Here is a 20,616-nt window from a genome sequence, read left to right as displayed (position 1 = left end):
AAAAAAAAAAAAGTAAAAAAAACATAGATATTTTTAGAAAATGTCAATGCAATAAAAGTCAATGAGGTCCATTATTATTTTGGACCACATTGACTTGTACTGTACAGACAAAACATTTGAAACTTTTTTTTGCATACTGGTTTGGAACATCATCAAGTTGAGTGAAACATTTTTAGGTGAACAACCCAAAGTTTGCTTATTTTGCCTAGAAAATAGTCCCTAATTATGCTGATACTGCAGCAATAAATGCATGATCTCTGGGACCTGCCTTGAGCAAAGGCACAAATCACTGCGTAATAGTCACCATCTTCTATTTGACCTTGTTCAGTCATTGCTTTGGTGGGCACACTGCAGCGGTTCATCATTTGTTTAGGTGTCCCATGTGAACGTCAGAATGGGGTCTGTATAGCATTATGAAGGTTGAGACAGGTGCGCTTTCCTCCACAAAACTACTTTGAGCCCCTGTTAAGGGAGTCACCAGTACACCCACAAACCTCTTTTTCGAGGTAAATGACAAAAGAGTGATGGACTATGCCCAGTTTTATTTGATTCGAGCGGAGCGTGGGAGGATTATGAAGAGCACCTCTCACGTAAAATTAGATTGTGAGCACGTATGTGTCGTGTATAGGGAAAATTGTTCTAAGAATAAATACAGTATAGGACTGGAAACTGTTTATATGATTAAACACTTGAAAAAAAAAAAGATTGGACTGTTGTGAGAGAAAACAGTCTGAAGGTTGTGACCTCATACTGAGAGCAGAATGATCTCTATTTTAAGACACTTACATGGACTGTAATCTGTCAGGGAGACAGATATGTTAACATGTCAGACCATATACAACAGGATTGTCATGCCATCTCATTCAGCGGTTTCTTAATATTTCATTGCCATCTGGTGGTAAAAATTCAGAATGTGAGAAGTATTAACATATAATGGCTAGTTACATTGATTTTATTTAAATCCCATCTTTTAAAAAAACTCTAAAAATAAGAAATACCTGGCTAAAATTCATAATAAAAAACATCTTTAATACCTAAAAATAAAATAATAAATATTTACAGTTCAAACACCATATTAGATTAAAAAAAATACGTTGCACTTTTTAGATGAGATTATTCATTGGGTAACCTTGACATTTTTATTCCAGAAAATGAATGGTAACAACCTTAAAGGTATATAACGTGCTTTCAAGAGAAATGTACAGTACCCTGGTTAAATATTGCTATAAAATATCAAAAAAAAAAAAAAAGAAATATTTTGGGTGCAGGGCTAGTAAAAAATAATATTGTCAAAAGTTCAGTACTTAAAAATACAACTTACTAATTTATGCAAGAAAAAAGGTATGACTTTTCTTTGCTTACAAATAATTGTAATTTCATAGGAATATAATTTTTTTTTTCATAGCACGTGGCGAAAAACAATTATTTTTCCAAAATGTACAAAAATTGCGTATTGTAAATTATTGGAGGTTGTCATATTTAGGATCTGATTGCCATCATACAATGGAGAAGGAAATAGAGATGCAGGAATAAATTAGTAAATGATATAATACTCCAAAAAATATTACTTGCTACCGGTATTTATTTTTGAGGAACTTGTCATATGTGATTATACATGGTGTAAATACTTGAATTAGATTTTTGACTTCTTTCATTAAAAAAATAAATAGCCTACTTGAATAAGTCTTCTGATTCTAAAATGTACATTTATAAAGGGAAAAAAAATAGTAAATAACATGTAACTAGTTTTAAAGTAGTTTTTAAAGCGTAATTTGCTACATAAACGGAGAACAATTTACACACGAGACTATGAGATTTGTATATTAATTGCGATTCAAAACATAACAAAATATTTTATTTTATGTCCTGCAGAAGAAAAACTATACAGGATTGGAACAACATGAGGGTGAATAAATTATGAGGGGGGAAAAACAAACAATCAATGAGAGTACTTTCCCTTTAATGTTGCATAATGTATTCCAATTGGTCTCTATACTCACTATTAGGCCTACGTGATTCCTGAATTTGCTATTGATCGGCTTTATTGCTCTGATGGTCTAAAAGTCCAGAAGTCAAAACATCTGCCACATCTAATATAAATAACACAAAACATACAGCCACGTATATAGCCAATGATATGCTCGCTCCACACACAGAACAGCTGTAGCAAATGTACTTACATTTCAAAAACTTGTTAAAGGCCACAGTCTGTTATTGTCACCTCACAAAAGTTTTACCCCTGAGATATGAATAGTAGGCCTATTTTTGAAGAGAAAAAATATTGACAAAAAATTCTGTCATAAAAACCCATCAAATCATGAAATCTAACTAGCTGAATACTATTCGCTTTATCTTACACACCCAAATATCACTCACGGAATCAATTTGCCACTAGGTGTCAGCGTAAGCTCAAGATTACTGCCACAGTAACAAATGACTGATTGAGTGCATTTTAAAAAAGTTATTGCTTACAGGTTGAATTTATATTTGTTCTTTTAGCATGAAAATCAGGAGTACTGCAACGTTTAGACAGCCATTTAAGCAAACATACGCATAAGCAGCTGCAGACAACATTAGAAGTGCACCTCTAGAATAATAAGCAATCAAACTCTGGCAAAATAAAGCCACAACATATACTGTAGCCTATAGAAGAAATGTTTTAGAATGGATGGACAACACCTTAAAGTACTGGACACTCCCTGCCCCATAAGCTACATCTCTTTTTGTTGTTGTTGTTTTGTTTGTTTGACCAGTTAATGACAAGTTTGACATAGCCAATGTCTGTGTCAGTAATATCTTCACTTCTCCTAGAGAGGGCATCACAAGTCAATTATTACAATAGCTTTGTAAAGGGTTTAAAGTTGCCAACTTTATTAAGCCTACAAAAGTATTATTTTGGAGAAAATGGAATTTACTTGAGTAGGCTACTGTTGATACAGAATACTTTTTACTCAATTACATTTCTGAGTCAATTAGAGATGTGTTTACTAATTTCAGTGTAAACTATTTTATAAGGTGATTTGGCCTTATGAAGCAATAGTTATTTAGTTATAGAAACTGAAGTGTAAATACTGTCGGCAAGGAGTTAAACTAAACTATCATCAGTTGGTGCTTAATTTGTATAACAATTTCAGGAAACAGGTCTCAGGACAGGGGTCAGTGAGTCTTATTTTGGCTTGCCGTATCTCAAAATAAACGCAAATTGAATATATGTAGCGTGTATTGTGTACTGAGTTTATATTATGGATGACAGTGTTTATGTCAGTAGGCCTATCTTGTTCCATTGTATGTAGCTAGCTGCATATGTTCACAAGTCCGCCTCATTTCCACAAATCGGTTCCTTCGAACAGCTCGCTTTAAAGAACCGACTCTTGTCATCACATAATTACGCTATCACGTGGTCCCTTATGTAGCGTTTCTCGATTAAGTTTATTTGTTTAGTTTAATTAAGGGCGTTCGTTGTATTTCCATAATTCAAATTATTTAAAAAAAAAAAAACGAATAATTTAGTAGCTAAATTAAATTCAAGTGCATATTTTAATAAAATGCAGCCGTTAAAACCAATTCGGGTTTCGTTAGGTAATGTTGGTGCATAATGGGTTTTAACGCAATGGCCACCCAACTTTCTCATTACATGCACGGTCCGTTGTACCCTCTATCGTTTTGTTGAAGAAGAAAAAAAGTGAGAGGGGAACATCTCGCTTTACACAAGTCAGGTATTGAAACAGGAATTGTTAGTTGACTAGGACGTCCCGAGGCCAATAAGAGGAGAGTGCATTAACCCATGCCCAGTTGGGGATGGGCTACTTTGCTACGTCTTAACTTGGATGAGAAGAGTGAGAGGCTGTAGACTGATTACGACAAACTAAAACTCATGGCATAAACTCTGAACGATAGAGTCAGCGACGGGATATCCCGAAGGAAACCATGCATGCTAGATATGCAACGCTTTGGGATACTATGGAATTCTCTAGGATTTGTCTTATTCTCAGCATCGAAACGCTGGTGTTGGTATGCGGTCAAAAGGGTAAGATTGTGCATATACTAGTACATTAATACGGTGGAAGGTATTAAATACCTACTTAAAATTTAATTTAATTAAAAAATGTTTTAAAAAAGTATAATTTATACAATATTATAATTAGGCTATTAATATTCTAAAATGTTTATAAAATATTGTTTAAGTCAACAAAACAATGAAATAACACAAATTCTTATATTTTAGATTCTTCAAAGTAACTGCCCTTTTTTAAATTACAGTTCTGAAGAACACTGTCAAAACAAACTTTAAGATGTAACTGGGATGCTAAATGTTTTAAGTTTAGTTCCCATGATGTAGTCTATGCTGGGCACTTGTGGGCTGTTTTTCCTTCACTCTATGGTCATCTTGCCCATTTAAAAATATGAACTTATAACTAGGATCATGAGCAACAGGTCATGGAAACCTGAAAATATCTGGTGCAAAAAGAAAAATTCATGCGATAGTCATTGGTAGGGAGTTCAATTTATTTTATGCTAAGCTCAACAATATTTCAAAATATATCAGCTAGAAATCACCTTTGACTGCGTTCTCTAAAAATTATTTTGAGAAGTATACACAAAGAATAAAGTGTGTATGCTTATAGCAATATTTGTCCATATAAATTAAGATCACAATCATATCAGCATCCAGACTGCTGGACTGGAAGATGTCCTCAAGCTCTGCCTGTGTTTAGAGAGTCTGTTAGGAAGAATTACTTTGTTTATGGTATTTCTCAATATGTGCGGGGTGAGCATGAATCACTACAGCCGGAATCACAGACTATGAGGACTAAGGAAAATGTTTTCCAGTCAAACGTACACCCCCAGAACTACGTGTACAATACTTCCATTCCGATGAGCCAGATGGGATGCTGACTGTTTTTTTGGGATGTTATTGTAGCGGAGTGGAAGCTGACATGTTTTTGAGATTGTACTATATTATAGAAGAGTGTCCAGGATTTACCAGAACACAAAAGAGCAGGAAAAAACAGCTTGTCCAGAAATATGTTTGAGTTTACAGTTGTAATATATGATTGATTTAGAGTAATTGTGATGTGACAATCTAAACAGCCGAACATCCTGCCATGGGCTCAGGCCTGCAGGGACGTGCCTGCAAATCTCATGACGAGAAAATAAAATTACATGCTGCCTGATAGTGTAGCGCTGATGATGGATTGGTATCCATGGTCCCAGTGCATTCATAGTAGCTCAGCTGTAAGGAATGTTATATTGTGTGTCAGCAAGTGTCTTAATTATACCCAGTCTATGCATCCTCAATCTCTCCATGTTTTAAACACCTTGCTGTAAACACAACTCGCAGACATCGCACAGATGTCATCAAAGTGTCTGCCTGCTGTTAAATAATGTCTACAGATTGCCTCAGGCTGTGCTTCATGAGGTGTTCATGTGAATTTTTGAGCTGTGGTTACAAAAAAAACGGGCCTTGTTAAACTGTGGCCAACTATTGTGTCTAATTTCTGAACACTAGCACCACCAAATGGAATTGAAGAAATTATTGTTTTCACACAGGTTTTTCTAAACACTCACCCTGCCATTGGTCAAATAAAACAAATAGCCCCACCCCAAATTCACATCATTGGTTGAGCTAGTGTTGCTGGGCTGGGCTGGATCAAACAACAAGCAATGTTTTGATAGAAGTGACGGTATTTGCACTTATCAGGGCAAGTTAACCTATAAAAATGGATTACTTGTAGTTGTTTTGGAGAAATCACGCACTCAGGGCTAGAGCACACAGAACACGTTTTTGCTGTTACCTGCAGGTCAGTGGAACGAAAAAAAAGTGCAAGGTCTAGACTAGAGAAGCGTTTTTTTATTTTATTTTTATGTTGCTTATTTTAACTTGGGCTCTGCTTTTTTAGAATTCCTTGTCACGTGCGAGACATTACAAAAGATGCAAAATGCGAGCGCAGTGGTTAAAGACGTCCATCTAATGCGTTTACAAAGAAAAACAATGGAAAAGTAGCTTAGTGGGATGGAAAAACGCATTCTGTGTGAACGGCCCATTAAGCTTTAAATATTAAAACGTCATCACTTTTTCACAATTTATAGGCAGAATCCATCTTTTTAATTAATTAATTTCCTATCTATTTTGTACATTTGTCTCTTAACATGTATGTTTTGTATTGCATAAAAATTTTGTCAGTGCTGCAAAATAAATTGCCCTTTGGGGATACTTCAAATTGATTTGATAATTAATACAATTTAGCAACATAATATATTCTGTTTCTGTTATTATTTGGTCTCCAAACTTTATTTAACCAAACAGATTACACACAAGATAACAACATGATTCGTATATTTTTTAACGATCTTATTATGCCCCATTGATGGTTAGGTTTAAGGATGGGGTTAGGTTTTTCTAAAAAAAATTATAATTCCATAGAAATCACATTACAAAAACGCCAACTCGTAAAATAGTTATGTTTTTGGATGAGATTGGGTTGAAATAACATCTAATTGCAAGAAACTGCTTCATCCACAAATCTTAGCTGGGGTTAAATACTGACTGAAATGTATCTGAAAATGTATAAAGAGTGATTTGTAGATCAAATCATTCTCACCCATGTCAAACAATCAACTCTTTAACCACACTGAGTGAATTGTTTGAGCATTACCAGTTAACAGCCTGACCACAAATCATGTTTGTTTTCCTATGCAATGATTAAGATTGTTCATAGCAACAAGAAGTTCAGTAGATTTGGTGGAGATAAATTGCACCTAAAGCGGAAAGAAGGGGGCCAGAGAAGCTTTAACCCCAATGAATCAGAGGTGACTGAGAAATAAGGAATGAAAGACGGACGATGAACTCAGACCGCTCTACTTTGTCACACAGCGTCTAGACCATAAATGGAGCAGGAGACTCAAAAACATTAGATACATTTGGCAATTAATATTGACTCTGGGATTTAGTTGAGCTCCAAACTAGTTGCCAATTGTTTTGGGGTTTTGTTGCGGTGATGATGTCTTGTTAATGAACTTGGTAGGGCATGACTGTGGAAGCTACCCTATAACACAGCATTGCCATCAGCTAAACCCTACTGTAATTATAGCTTTAATGAACATCAGTTATGGAAAGTCCCTCAAGTGTGACTAATACTGATATTGGCAAGCCCCCTTGCCACACAAGCTTTAGCGATCCACTCTTCAATACGCAGCCAGCGACCTGCCAATACCCACAATTCTCACACTACTGTAAATGTGCCCCGTCTCATTTTCCCATGGGCTAGAAACATGCCAAGAGAGAAACTAGTTAGCACATTTGATGACTAATGGAAGTTAAATGAAAGATAAAATGTCTGGTTTAATTATGTGTGGAAACAGACCACAAAACCAGAACATGAACCGAAGATAAAATGCCTTTTCAACTACTTTCGCATTAATATCATTTTGATCTTCCCTCTCTTTTTTTCCCTTTAGGCAATGGGTGTGGACATACAGTCCTCAGTCCCACCAGTGGCACACTGACCTCGCTGAACTTCCCGGGAACCTACCCTAACCACACCCAGTGTGAGTGGAGCCTAAGGGTAGCGAAGGGCCAGACTCTGCTCTTGACCTTTGGGGACTTTGACTTGGAGTGGAGCCAAGACTGCATATCTGGCTCTCTTACCATCACAGACACCAGTGGAGCCACTAGAGTGGGTATGACCCTCTTCACAGAGACGTTATAGTCCAGCCCAGTTGACTGTATGCACCAGTAGTATGACTTTTCACCTGCCACCTTTTCATCTTGAAATTACTTATCATATAAACTATATTAAATATTTCAAATTGTAAATGAAAAAATTCAATATAATTATGATAAAGTTAAATATGAATGAAATAATTTATATTAAATACCTTCTCACCCACAAAAGGCAACATTACAAGGGAATTTACAGTTTTTCACCACCTTTAACTAGTGTAATTTTATAACCACCTCATTTACAGTATGTTGTTATTGAGAAATTCCAGAGAGCCAACCTCATGCTGTTCTTTAGTGCCTTGAAGTCATGTGACCATAAGCATGACTCTAGCTTGAATGCTGCATTCCACTCTGCTGTAGCATGACAGTTTCGTGGTCACATAAGTCTGCATGAACATGGCAGCCTTTTATGGCAGTGAAGCTGTGCAGGATTGTGTTGCATTAAATCTGATGTGCTTATATTATGTGGTCTGTGTTTTACAGGTCCTCTGTGTGGGCAGCTGTCCGCCACAAACAGGAATATATCTGTGAGTACTAATGAAGTAACAGTGCGTTTCATCTCCGGCACTCACCGTTCAGGACGGGGCTTTGTCATGTCCTATTCAACCAATCAGCACTCAGGTAATGGCTCATGTCCTGCAACACAACACTTCCAGCTCCATCCCACGTCACCTATAAACAGTAGAGAAAAAAATAGGACAACAAATCAACAAATAAGAGCTAATGGCTACATGGTTCTTTTTCCTCTGAGCATGTTGTATATGATCAGAGTAAACACACCAAGGACTGTTTGTACAGCTTACTCCATAAACAGGACTTCATCTGACTGTGGGAGTGGAAGTAGTTCCCATCCTAATCTCAACTACTGTTTACACTCGTTTCCAACATAATATGTAAATTGTTCTACCGGAGGTCGCACGCAAATCGCTAAATAAACACCCTTACATGTGTCAATGTGGTAAACTACACTAAAGTAATGTCTTTAAGTGTCCATCTTTACTTTTGTTAGTAAAAACGTTTCCTATTCCCTGTTTTTGATATATTTTTATAGTGGGACCAAGGCCCATTGTGTACACTCCTGGGTAAAAAAAAAAGGGCCAAGCCCCAAAATGTCTAAACACTAAGCTTTTAATTGTCTTCACCACAAATTATTGGTCAGGAAAAGTGCTAAATCTAAGCAAATGCACTACTTAAAAAGCCATTGCTGTCTCAGAAAAACACTAAGACAGAATTAAGTTTTTGGCACATCAGGATTTTCGAAGTCGTCATTTGATTGGTTGAATTCTACAGGATGTCCCCGTGTGTCGCATTCTTTAACGGTACGCCTGGAAATAAAGAATGCATGACGCCAAATCCCCTCATGGAAGAAGAACGCCGTCGTGTTTACAAGTGTGACAATGAGCGCTTATCAGGATCAACTCAATTCTGGATTTTCAAAAGTATGTAAAGTTCGCGGCATAGAGTCTTTAAAATACGTCCCAAGAGTTTTCCTGGTCTGTTATTGTAGGGACATCGACGTTACATGTTCACACCTCTAAACATACTCATGAACCGTTTGAAGTCATTAACATTAAGTGGAACAACACTGACTCTTCTCCCTGTAAAAAGCTGTCTGCAAGTTTGCGAAGGCTATTCCGTGCTTTATCTACAGCATAATCTACAATTCCTTACCAGTGATTTGGGACTATTAAAAGACCTCTTAATATTTTGCCATTTGGCCCAATTTTTTGGTATTTTTTGCCCAGGAGTGTAGGCTTTAGAGGACCTCAATGGGCCGGCCCTGGATGTAGGGATTTTAAAAAGTGCGTTAGGGTGACCGACTGGAATGCGGCTCTCCTCCTTGGCTGAGTTTCAGAGTGTTTGCTTTGTAAGCAGGGCAGCAGACTGCCGCTCCTGGCTTGAATAAGGAGAGGCCCCAGTGCTTGGGCACACACTGAAGTAGATGGAATGCTGTATGCTCACTCCTCCTGCATAGACAAGCACAGCATGACAGCTTAACCATCACCTGACCACACAGTAGCAGTCACTCATGGCAGTTCCTGACCGGCTGGCATACATCATTTCAGAATCTTTTCTTTAGCAGTTTTAAGCTTTTAACTCTCATAAAGTGAATATATTCTTTGCTTTGTAAGCATAAAATATATTTATTTTGATATTTACAGTCCCTGTCAAAATCGTGGACACATATACTAATTCTTTCATATTCATACTCCAGTCTTCAGTGTGTCATGATCCTTCAGAAATCATTCTATTATGCTGATTTGGTGCAAAGAAAAGTTTCTTTGTATTATCAATGTTGAGAACAGTTGATCTGCTCAGTATTTTTGGGAAACCGGAATAAAGAATTTTAGGATTCAGGATGAATAGAAAGTTCAAAAGAATAGCATTTATTTGAAATATACCTTTTTTGAAACTGTGTAAATAAAAAATAAAAAAAAATATATATATATATATATATATAATATATATATATATCCCATTACTGAACTCAGATGTAACTTTCCAGAAAATATCCCTTTAAGTCAATGTTTTGTCAAAAGTTCGCACTTTGCTCCAGAGTTAACAGAAGTGGCTTCCTTCCTTTCCTGTGTATTTAGTTGTTTATGTAAAGCCCTAGACAACTTGACTGTGCTATGCATCAAATACTGACCTTCTCCTGAGAGTATACACTGATACATCAAATTCGTAAGACACCATTTTGTCAAGTCAGTTTGGGAAATGTAGACTACAAAAAGCCAGTGTATATGAGCACATGTTCCGAATTGTAACTGTCAGTGCTATTTCTATCCCATAGAGCTCGTTTCATGTCTGCGTCGAGGGACACATTTCTCCTCTCAGCAAATTAGGTAAGAAAAAATCCTCAAAAATGACCTGACATTACAGCAACAAAAAAAAAATCATCAGTCTGAATAGTCCCACTCTTTCTTGTAGGTTACATTTTAATGTTTATTATCTGAATCCTGGACTCACTTGTGTTCCAGTGCGTTCTGTCCTGCAGGCTGCAAAGGTGTTGCAGGAGAAATCTGGGGCTGGCATGGACAAGGCTACCGTGATGTAAGCTGGGTTTTTATCTGTGTGCAATATAGAGAGATTATTAGTCATGGCATTTGAATTTACTACCATATGTGGATTAAAGCCCGACCGATATATATGGGCGGGCCGATATTATCGGCCGATATTAGGCATTTTCCTAACTATCGGTATCGGCATTTATAATGGCCGATAAATGAATATTTTTTTTAAATGCGGGTGCGGTGATTCATGTTAGGACGGCGCTGCCAATAAAGCACATAAAAGCTGTTACAAAGAATTGGCAAAAGTAATGATTATGAAGTTACAATTATAGCAAGAAGACATTTTAATTGTTTATTAATAAACAAGTGTTTTCAGTCAGTGTCGCTGCAAAGTTGACAACGCTGACTCAGTGAACACGCCAGAGAGAAATGCACATTTCATACGGATTACAGCAGAGAGCAGTCTGTCTTTCGTTTTGAATTGTTCTGTTTAAAAGTAGACATTTCAATATAGATATATTTCTCAGGTCTATAGCCTATGCTGAGTTTCGGTTAATTCATGAGACGAGTTGCAGTTCACGTGCCGGCGCCTCCATGTCGAGATTATCTATTGTCTGCTATATTTACTTCTTATTTATTAAATCCAGGCAATTGGTTGATGAAACATTGATTCAAATTAAGACACAATTAATACAAAACGAAATTCACTTTAATGAAAGGCTTTATGTTTTCTGTTTGAGGTCTCTGAAAGTTTTAAAGTATTTTAGTGCCGCTTTCAGAGCTTGTCACATCCGTTTTTCCTCATAAATGCGAACACGAAAAATAAACTAAAATGAATATTTTATGTTCTGTTGAGAGCCAACCCTTCTTCATCCGGTGGGTAGTAGCCTATTACTTTTGATTTGCGCAGTGTAATTCACAGAATTGATTTCTCTGCTACCAGCCTCTGTCACGTATTGTGTGAGCTTGTGATGAGTATAGGGAAAGCGCGCAGCTGAGAAGTCCTGTCTGCTATATTTACTTCATTTTTATTAAATCCAGGCAATTGGTTCATGAAACATTGATTAAAATGCGTTGCGCGAGCGACAAATCTCCGACAAGTAAACTGATGATGCCCCATTCTGCTTTGTAACGGGCGCTTTTTCGCGTCTAGGGTAAACAGCTGTTGCGACGCGAGCAATAACGGCCGTGTCCGGTGTAGACAGTGTTGAAGCTCATTCTAGCTATAACGCTACAACATCAAGCAATATTCCAATAATTTATATAATTATAACACTATGTTTCACGTTTAGTACATTTTGCTTACTACTTATTTACAAATAGTATAAAAGTACTGTACATATGTAATTAAAAACGTTTTCATTATGATATTATTCATTTTACTTTAGTAAAAAGATCTGAGATCTTCCTCCACTGGTAGAGATTAGAGGAATTAAGACTAAAAATAGAAGATCATATTTTACATTAATACATGATTAACTAACTGTATTTTTTCTATGTACATTTCTGAAATGCAATTTCTGTAAAGCTGCTTTGAAACAATATGTATTGTGAAAAGCGCTATACAAATACATTTGAATTTAATTGAATAGTAAGGTTTTGTCAGTGACACTTTTGATATATTTATTGATACAAGTTATGTTTTATATAACGTGACTAAATTAAAAGACAAAGTCATTAGTGAAGATTATGCAACAGTATTTAGAATATAATATAATATAACATGCAATGCAATGCAAACTAGTTTGGTTACAGCTCAAGTGTATCATTCTCATTCTATTATTCACCGTGTCTTCATTACATATCTTTGTCACACAAGTGTTCGATCACCACATTTGAGTGATCATTGCAAAACGTTTATACATTTATTCTGTTTATACTGTGTATTCTATATACAATACCCATCAAAAGTTTGTACACACCAATAGTGTCCAAAATTTTGACTGGTACTGTACTATAATACACATACATAATATTGCTACTATATTATAATATACACATAAATAATATCGGCCGATATATCGGTATCTGGCTTTTTTTTATCGGTATTGGCCCCCAAAAATCCATATCGGTCGGGCTCTAATGTGGATTGATACCAGAAACTGTGTTTTTAAAAACTCAAAAAAGTCACTTTTCATTAAGGTCTTTTGAGAAGAGGAGTGTGAACATTGAATGATGTAATATTCTAACATATGCGTGTGTTCGTGTTTTCTAGACCTCTGTATTATGCAAAGCTGCAGTCCATGCAGGGGTTATTTCGGACAGTTTGGGGGGCATGATCAACGTGTCTCTGCAGAGGGGCATTACCTTGTATGAGTCGAACTTCGCTAATGGAGTACTGTCGAAAACGTGAGTGTGTGGCATGTTATGCAAGTTATACTGACACTTGGTGGTGTGGATGCAGCATCACACAAAAGCAAAGTTTTGTTTTACTGACTTATGAGCCGTTTACATGACACTGTTTTCAACTAAATATGGAAACCGTTTTATGCCTTTTCGCATAACTACTGGCCTGGCAGTATAATGTAATCGTTTTCGTGGATCTGTGTGAACAAGAACATTGTCGTTTGCATGTGAAAAACATGAAGGAAAAAACATTTCCATTTTTAGTACATCAATGTTGTGTAAACGTACCCTTAGAAATGTGTTAAAGTGTTCGATAACAGGAGGGCCATCAAGATAAACTGAGTAGCATTCAACTGGTCATTTGATTTTACCATGGTGGCCTCCATGAGATGACCCAAATAAAATAAAAAACAACTTTTTTTAGGCTATTGATGTGATTTGCGTGTACCATGTTATTATTTTACAATAAATAATCTATTATATATATTTTTACAGCGGCTCCTTGTCAGATAAACGGCTCGTCTTCCACAGAGGTAACAACTGTTATTTTCCTGTATGTTAAGTATGATTTGTATGATTTCAAGAGATATTATTTGAATTCATAGCAAATGTAATTCAGTAACATTGTTTTAAAATTCTTGTTGAATTTTGGCTTTGCTCTGCATGAATTTATTTTTGATAATGTTTCTTTAACTGCAAATCAAAGTCAAGTTGTAATCACAAAAATAACACTAAATATATAGGATTACTGTAATTTAAATTGTACAATAGGTTTTTTTTATACAACATAAGCCATTTAAAAAAAAAAACCCTGACATGATTATTCTTTATAATAATAGATGTAAATAAGCTGGTTCAAAAACATCAAACATTTACTGCTTTATTCTCAAATGTCTCATTTTTAATTGCATTTTAAAATAGAGTTCTTGGTTTAATTGGATCCTAATACCAGGAATAAGCCCGTGTGTGAGTGTTCAGGAATAAATGACAGTTTATCTAATACACAGTTACACCTTCTTCTACATGATACTTACACCTTAAACATGCTGTTAGTGCCTATTTGTAATTATACATTGCTAGAAGATAAACACTAACAACTGAAGACTAACAATTACAATGTATAGCATAATCTTTACTTGTCTGAACAAGTTCTGTTCCCTTTCCACGCGTGTCCAGAGTGTGACAGGGAGCTAACGGTGGTGGCCTATAACACTTCTTCGGTGTGGGATGAGGTGAACAGACTGGGTCAGAAAGTCTCCTGGGCTCCGGGACACGGGGGCTCTCAGTGGGCTGCGAGCTCTGGGGACCAGCAACCGTGGATGGAGCTTGAGCTGTGGAACAGGAGTAGTGTCACAGGTCAGAGTTCATTGTGCAAACATCTGCTGTAATATTAGAGCAAAAGTGAATGTTACAAGAAGCACAAAAATATTTTTTTTCTACATCTGCTTTCAGGCATCATAACAAAGGGTACGGCACATTACTACATTGAATCTTACTCCCTCATGTTCAGCAAAGACCGCAAAAACTGGAAAGTCTACAAAGCGGCATCGAGCAAAGACAAGAAGGTACATAATGCTGCACATTAGAAAAATACCGAAAGAATTTTCACTTAGAGTTCATTAGTAAGGACGAAGGACATTGAATTAAACGTGAATTTTTGAAGTAGAAAGACTGAAATAGTATTTTCTTGTAAAACATGCTCCAGTAATCTTTGTTTTATTTACAGCTTTGAAAAAGCCTCAGTAAACCAGTTTAAGGTGTTAAAATATGCGCATATTTACATAAAAAAGACAAATGGACATTGGACACGAACACATTTTGTGTGAATGTTACCTAAACAGTTACTCTTATATACATTAGGTATAATCTCTGTCTTGGTTTTATTTTATAATATAAATAATCTTTTATATTCATATTACCAATTTTTTCTCTATGTTAAGGTGTTTGAGGCCCATTCTGATGGTCATGTGACGGTGCTCAACAGTCTGATTCCTCCAGTAGTAGCACGCTACCTTCTTCTGAAACCCCAGAAGTGGCATATCAGGGCCTGTGCGCAGGTTCAAGTGCTGGGCTGCCCTTCTGCCCCCCTCAGAACGCGTTCCTATGGAGACGGTGAGGGCCTGCTACAGAATCTCTTTTAAGTTCCAATATAAACTTCAGTTTAAACATTTTTATAGTACATATAGGCAATAAAAGACCATTGTATTGGTCGAAGTCCAAACACACTATGGTAAATTAAGAATTTTAAGAATGAAATGAATTCTTAGTCTTTTGAACCTGTGATGAATTCTTTCAATTTATTTTATTTAGAATTGAATACTGGGAAGGCAGTTGTCCCAGAGACTGTGCCTCTACAAACTCTGCCCACTGAGAGTCCTGTCATCACAAGAAGCTCAGGTGAGGTGAATTTGTAAGTTAATCTGCGAACATCATGATGTGTAAACTGGTAGTAGATTTGTTTTGAAAGGCTAAATCTTTTCTTATTATTTCCCTACAGGCCCCAGTCAAGCAGTGATATTAGTGGCAGGCATGGTTTTGGGAGCCGCTCTGTGTGTGGGTTGCCTTTTAGCTGGGCTTATTTGGTGGAGAAGGTAACACACTAATTGTTTCTTATATAGAATAATATATCAAAATAAGAAATATAAAAATACCTTCTATAATTTACATGAATATTAAAAATCAGGCATGTCACCATAACAAATATTGATATATGAATTTTAACTCAAAATTGAAAGAAAAAAATATTTATAGAAATTGTATAAATTATATTTAATATAATTGATAAATATTGTATAGTGTATATAAATTATTTTTTAAATACAAAATGAAATGCAGTGCAACAAATATTACCATGATGTTTTACTGGACCCAACAATAATGAATCTGATTGTGCAATTGAGGTTAATTGGTAACTTCAGTTGAGGTGTCTAATATCTGTTAATTGTAAAAAAATTTTTTTAAAAAAATTTAAAACATCAAATATCCACAAATTGCAAATGTATGATTCTATTCCATAATTTGGGGATTTACTTTAATTTAAATATAAATTATATAAAATAGGAAATAAAATTAAATGCAGTACCATGATTTTGACATTACAGTAATACAATTTTTTCACTGGGTCTAAAAATAATGTTTGAATGGTCCAAAAAATTTATATTAAAGTTCATATTAATTAAGAAAAATATTATTCCTTTTTGTATTATTTTGGGGTGAAATATGACCCAGACATATTCTTGACAGGTTTTGTAATATTTACGTGGGTTTTTTTTTTATTTCAGAAAAAGAAATGCACAAATAAAGAAATGCTGTGTTGACCAAGGTAACCTATTGCTCTGTATCTCTAGTACTGTTTTTTTATATGTCTCCTATATGTTGTTGATATATTTCCTGAATGACGTTCTTTGTCTCTGCTTAAGGCTGTCAGGGTTTCCACGGGAAGAAGCTTTCGTGCACAAACCCAGAGCTTGTATCTTACCCTCTGGTTCGGAACATCCACGATGCTCTCCCCAACCCTCCTCTCAATGGTAAGACATCCACAGAGCTTTTTAGACAATTCATAAAGGAATGTTTCAAACGGCAAATGAGACAAGGCAGTGTTTGTCGAGATGACGCCGCTGGGTACAACAGTTCTCAGAATCTCAGATCAACAGCCCTCAGACATTGCAGTAATATATAGCATTGAATAAGAGGGTTAATGTGGCTCAAACAGCGGGACGGAAACGGAGAGAAAGCCAAGTAGTCATTCTGACCCCTTTGTTCGCTTGCCCCACTCTGTGTGCTTTTGCTCAGCTGAGCTGCCAGTGGAACTCAGAAGAGACATGACAGGCAAATGGCTTTCATTCTGAGCTCATTCCTCCAACAGTTGCTCAGTGGCAGCATAAACATGTCTTTCTTTCGTACGGCATTGCTTCCCTGAAAGGCTTCTTTAATTGGAGCCCAAATTAGGGGCATTCAAGTCAGAAGAGCACCCTCCTCACCACCCACTGGCCAACAGACCCTTCAGTAAGGGGTTCTGGGATGAGGAGGACAGAGGGTCAGTGGCCAAGACAGTCAGAGTCCTTTCTAAAGTCGCTTCAATTAAAACGGCTTCGCCCTCTTAGCATTCCTGCTGAGTGAGTGAAGGACTGAGAAGGAGAGGGGGAACCATGGGACCCCTTTCACAGCCCGAACTACTTCTGGATCGGTGCAGTGGGATCATGTTGGAACTTTATAATGCTATATATCTGTTCTGTCAGATTTTGCGATGCAAACGACAGTTTATCCATGCTGGCAAATAATCATGGGCACCCGATGTGAAATATATCAATAATTTTAGTACGGCCATTCAAAACATGTGGGTCAAACATGTCGCATAGCAATACGATGGGGGTAAACACAGAGATCGGATACCATTATTGTCTAAAGTGAATGTAAACAGGCGGGACAAAAAAAAAAAACGGGTATGGGTTGGCCAAGGGAAAAGCTAGCCCTGGGCACGAAGGCCAATCTAGGGAGAGTTTATTCACTATACCATGAATCTGACAAGTTTTTGAAACTATTCCATTACACTTTCTTTTTTTAAATGAAAGAAAATGTTATGTTATATTAATGTTATTTTTCCTTAATTGGGGGTTTGCAAATATTTTTTATTATTTTATTTATTTTAAAATCATATTTTTAATAGCAAACAACAAAATAATAAATATTAATATTACTAATAAATAAATAAATAACTTGTATCAACAGGATTACATATTAAATAAAAATTGTATGTTATTTGTTGTTATTGTATTCAGGCAATGTTTGTCCTCTAATAGGACATTTTTTATATATATATAATTTCATTTAAAATCATTATCATTATTTTTTTTTAAATAAGAAATCGTAAGAAAATCATAAAAAAAATTGTCAAATTAAAAAAATTCAATATATAACAATTTACTCTGATCCTGTTGGGGGGAAAAGGCATTAAATGCTTTATTCATTAAAATTATATTAATATTTTCTAAGTGTATTTGATGAAGTTTATTTACTTGAATTAAATCATTTACATCAAGTACACTTAGAAAATACTGATATAATTTTAATAAATATAGCATTTAATGACACATTTTTAGTTTGTACAGGTCCAGATGACAAGAAATGTTGGAAATTCCTTTATTATATTGTGTTCAAGTCATGTCAGAAAGATCATATTTGCGTGAATATGAACATCACCACAAAGTCGTAATTATGAGTGGGAAACTCAGGATTTTCTTTAAGACCAAACTTGTTGGGGGCTTCACTGAGAAAATATGTTGGATGCAATGAATGAAAATAAATCTAAGTTGCATGTACAAAATACCATAGTGTTGAACAATTACGATAACAAGGATTCAATTAACAGCACCTTCTTAAATTGAAAATGTAAAAAGGGAGATCACTATCTTGCAGATACCAAAGTGATTTGAATACACCTAACGTCATAATTAAGACTTCCTAACTCGTAAACACGAACTTCCCAGGACGACTTGGGATGTTTGTTCTTGGCATCAAATGTCCAATGATCAGGAATATCTACTTCCTATTTATCTATTATTCCTAATTCTACTTCTATAACATTTCGCTGTTGTTTCCAGACTATGCTGAGCCTGATGTAGGAGCAGGTGGGCAGATGATGGGACTCACATTCCGACCCCCAATAGAGGAGGGCTACACCATCCCTTTCACCCTCAACCACTACGACACTCCCGGACAACTTCCCGAATACGCCGATCCCCTGCCACCCGAACCAGAATATGCGACACCCTTCGGCGAAATGCCCACAGACTCAACACTGGACAGCCGACAGAATCTACCTGCGTGTCGATCTACACAGGGCGCAAGAGCAGAGCCGGGCCAACAACAATATGACTGCCCCGCACACAGAGTGATCTCAAACGGGTACTGTACTCCAGTGTCACATGGTACTAGCCAACATAATGCTAGCGTGATCTACTTTGAGCCCCAGACGGTAGAACCACTATTGCATACGTACCATGAGCCACTTTGAGCCAAGATGGAATCTCCTACCGAAGCCAATTTGTGACATTTGTGCTGTTATAATGTAACCTAATGAATGATACACAGAATTATGCTGTGTTAAATAGCATCAGGGATCAGCATGTAAAGAAATTATTATGTGGGTGTTAACAAAAATGTAGGAAATGGGAGAAGTGCTTTTATAAGGAAAGCTGTATTGTTCAGATGACCACTGAACCCGTGTATTTTTTATTTAATGTAAATGTGGGCGTTTTATCTTTAACTAATCAGAATATAGTCCAAGAGGATCTGTGTCTGTGTGATTTCAAACCACTGAAGTATTAAAAAATATATTACATTTTTTTATAGTTGTAAAATAAACTCGTGACATTTTCATACCAAAATTCAAGTGATCTATCTTCTGTGCTATCTTTTGCATGCTATAAAAATAATTTAAAGGTGCATTAAACTGCTCTCTCTCTCTCTCTCGTTCTATGGTTTTAAGTGTCAGGGCCCGTAAAAAAAAATCATCTCCCGATATTTAGAATTTTGTCTGCAGTACCCATTTCGACCACTAGCTGTCATTCTTACAGACTGCACCTTTAAGTGTTGTGAACTGTGATCTCAACACACAAAAAAACATAGCACTTAATGTACAATGTAATAGTTGTTTAACGTCATGAACTCGGTTTCCAGGAGTAGTATCAAACACTACTTTTCTGGTACAGCCGGATGCCTGCTGGTGTTTGACCTGGGTAATCGGGAGTCTTTCAACTACATTAAGCATCGGCACAAGGTGGTGTGCAATATTGTGCAGCCGTACACTGTGCTCTTCATGCTTGTGTGACACAAGTGCGACAAAAGAGCAGGAGGTGAATCAATACGAGGTGGAAGAGTTTGCAAGTGAATTGGGAACGCCGTACATCGAAGCCTCTGCCAAAACAGGCCACAATGTGGCAGAAGCTTTTGAACTGTTGACCCGGGGCATTTATCAGGGTTTTCTGAGTGGAGAGGTGCGCTTGCATGAGAGCTGCAAGATCCATGACAATAAATCAGCGAAAAACAAGACCAACAAGGATAAGCCAGCTGAAAACAACAAATGTTGTGCTTCATAAAGTCAACAATAAACTGAATTAAGATGATTTTTCCATTGATGGCCATTCAAAAGTAGCCATGCATTCTGACAAAATAAACAAATATATATGCAAAACATCATACACCACTATAAATCAATAAATAAGTTTATTAATAAATATTTCATTTTGTTATATGACCTACTGAAAAACAAAACAAAATTCACACAAAATGTCTCAGGTTGATTTCATTAGGGGTGAAGAGATGGTGGGAGCTATCAAAAGCAGACAGTGTAAAGTTTACACACTCTGTGAAGAGACACTAGGAAAGCAGGTGTTGCTGGTGTAAAATCACAAACCGAAACTCTCAAGACTCTTTCATTCAGATAGGGACACGGACACCCCCAATTTAGTAATCATTTTTATTCTCTGCGTTTGTTATTTTTATTTCTTATGCATGATATTTTTATTTCTCATG

At 36.3% G+C, this 20,616-nt stretch overlaps 1 protein-coding gene across 1 annotated transcript; it reads left to right on the top strand.

Annotated features, from left to right (window-relative positions):
* The first annotated feature begins 3,829 nt into the window (after positions 1-3,829).
* si:dkey-34d22.1 (discoidin, CUB and LCCL domain-containing protein 1) lies at positions 3,830-19,358 on the top strand. The gene is made up of 15 exons (XM_056270921.1): positions 3,830-4,027; positions 7,459-7,680; positions 8,207-8,344; positions 10,518-10,569; positions 10,705-10,777; positions 12,953-13,086; positions 13,579-13,616; positions 14,260-14,439; positions 14,536-14,648; positions 15,024-15,195; positions 15,394-15,480; positions 15,581-15,674; positions 16,365-16,405; positions 16,503-16,610; positions 18,684-19,358. The coding sequence occupies exons 1-15, from the start codon at positions 3,928-3,930 to the stop codon at positions 19,094-19,096; spliced, it is 1,965 nt and encodes a 654-aa protein (XP_056126896.1). The 5' UTR covers positions 3,830-3,927; the 3' UTR covers positions 19,097-19,358.
* The last annotated feature ends 1,258 nt before the right edge of the window (positions 19,359-20,616 follow it).

Source organism: Rhinichthys klamathensis, unplaced genomic scaffold (genome assembly GCF_029890125.1).
Source record: "Rhinichthys klamathensis goyatoka isolate OS25496 unplaced genomic scaffold, OSU_Roscu_1.1 h1tg000309l_1, whole genome shotgun sequence".
Classification (NCBI taxonomy): domain Eukaryota; kingdom Metazoa; phylum Chordata; class Actinopteri; order Cypriniformes; family Leuciscidae; genus Rhinichthys; species Rhinichthys klamathensis.
Note: the sequence above shows the minus strand (reverse complement) of the source record. Positions and strands in the feature narration are given on the sequence as shown.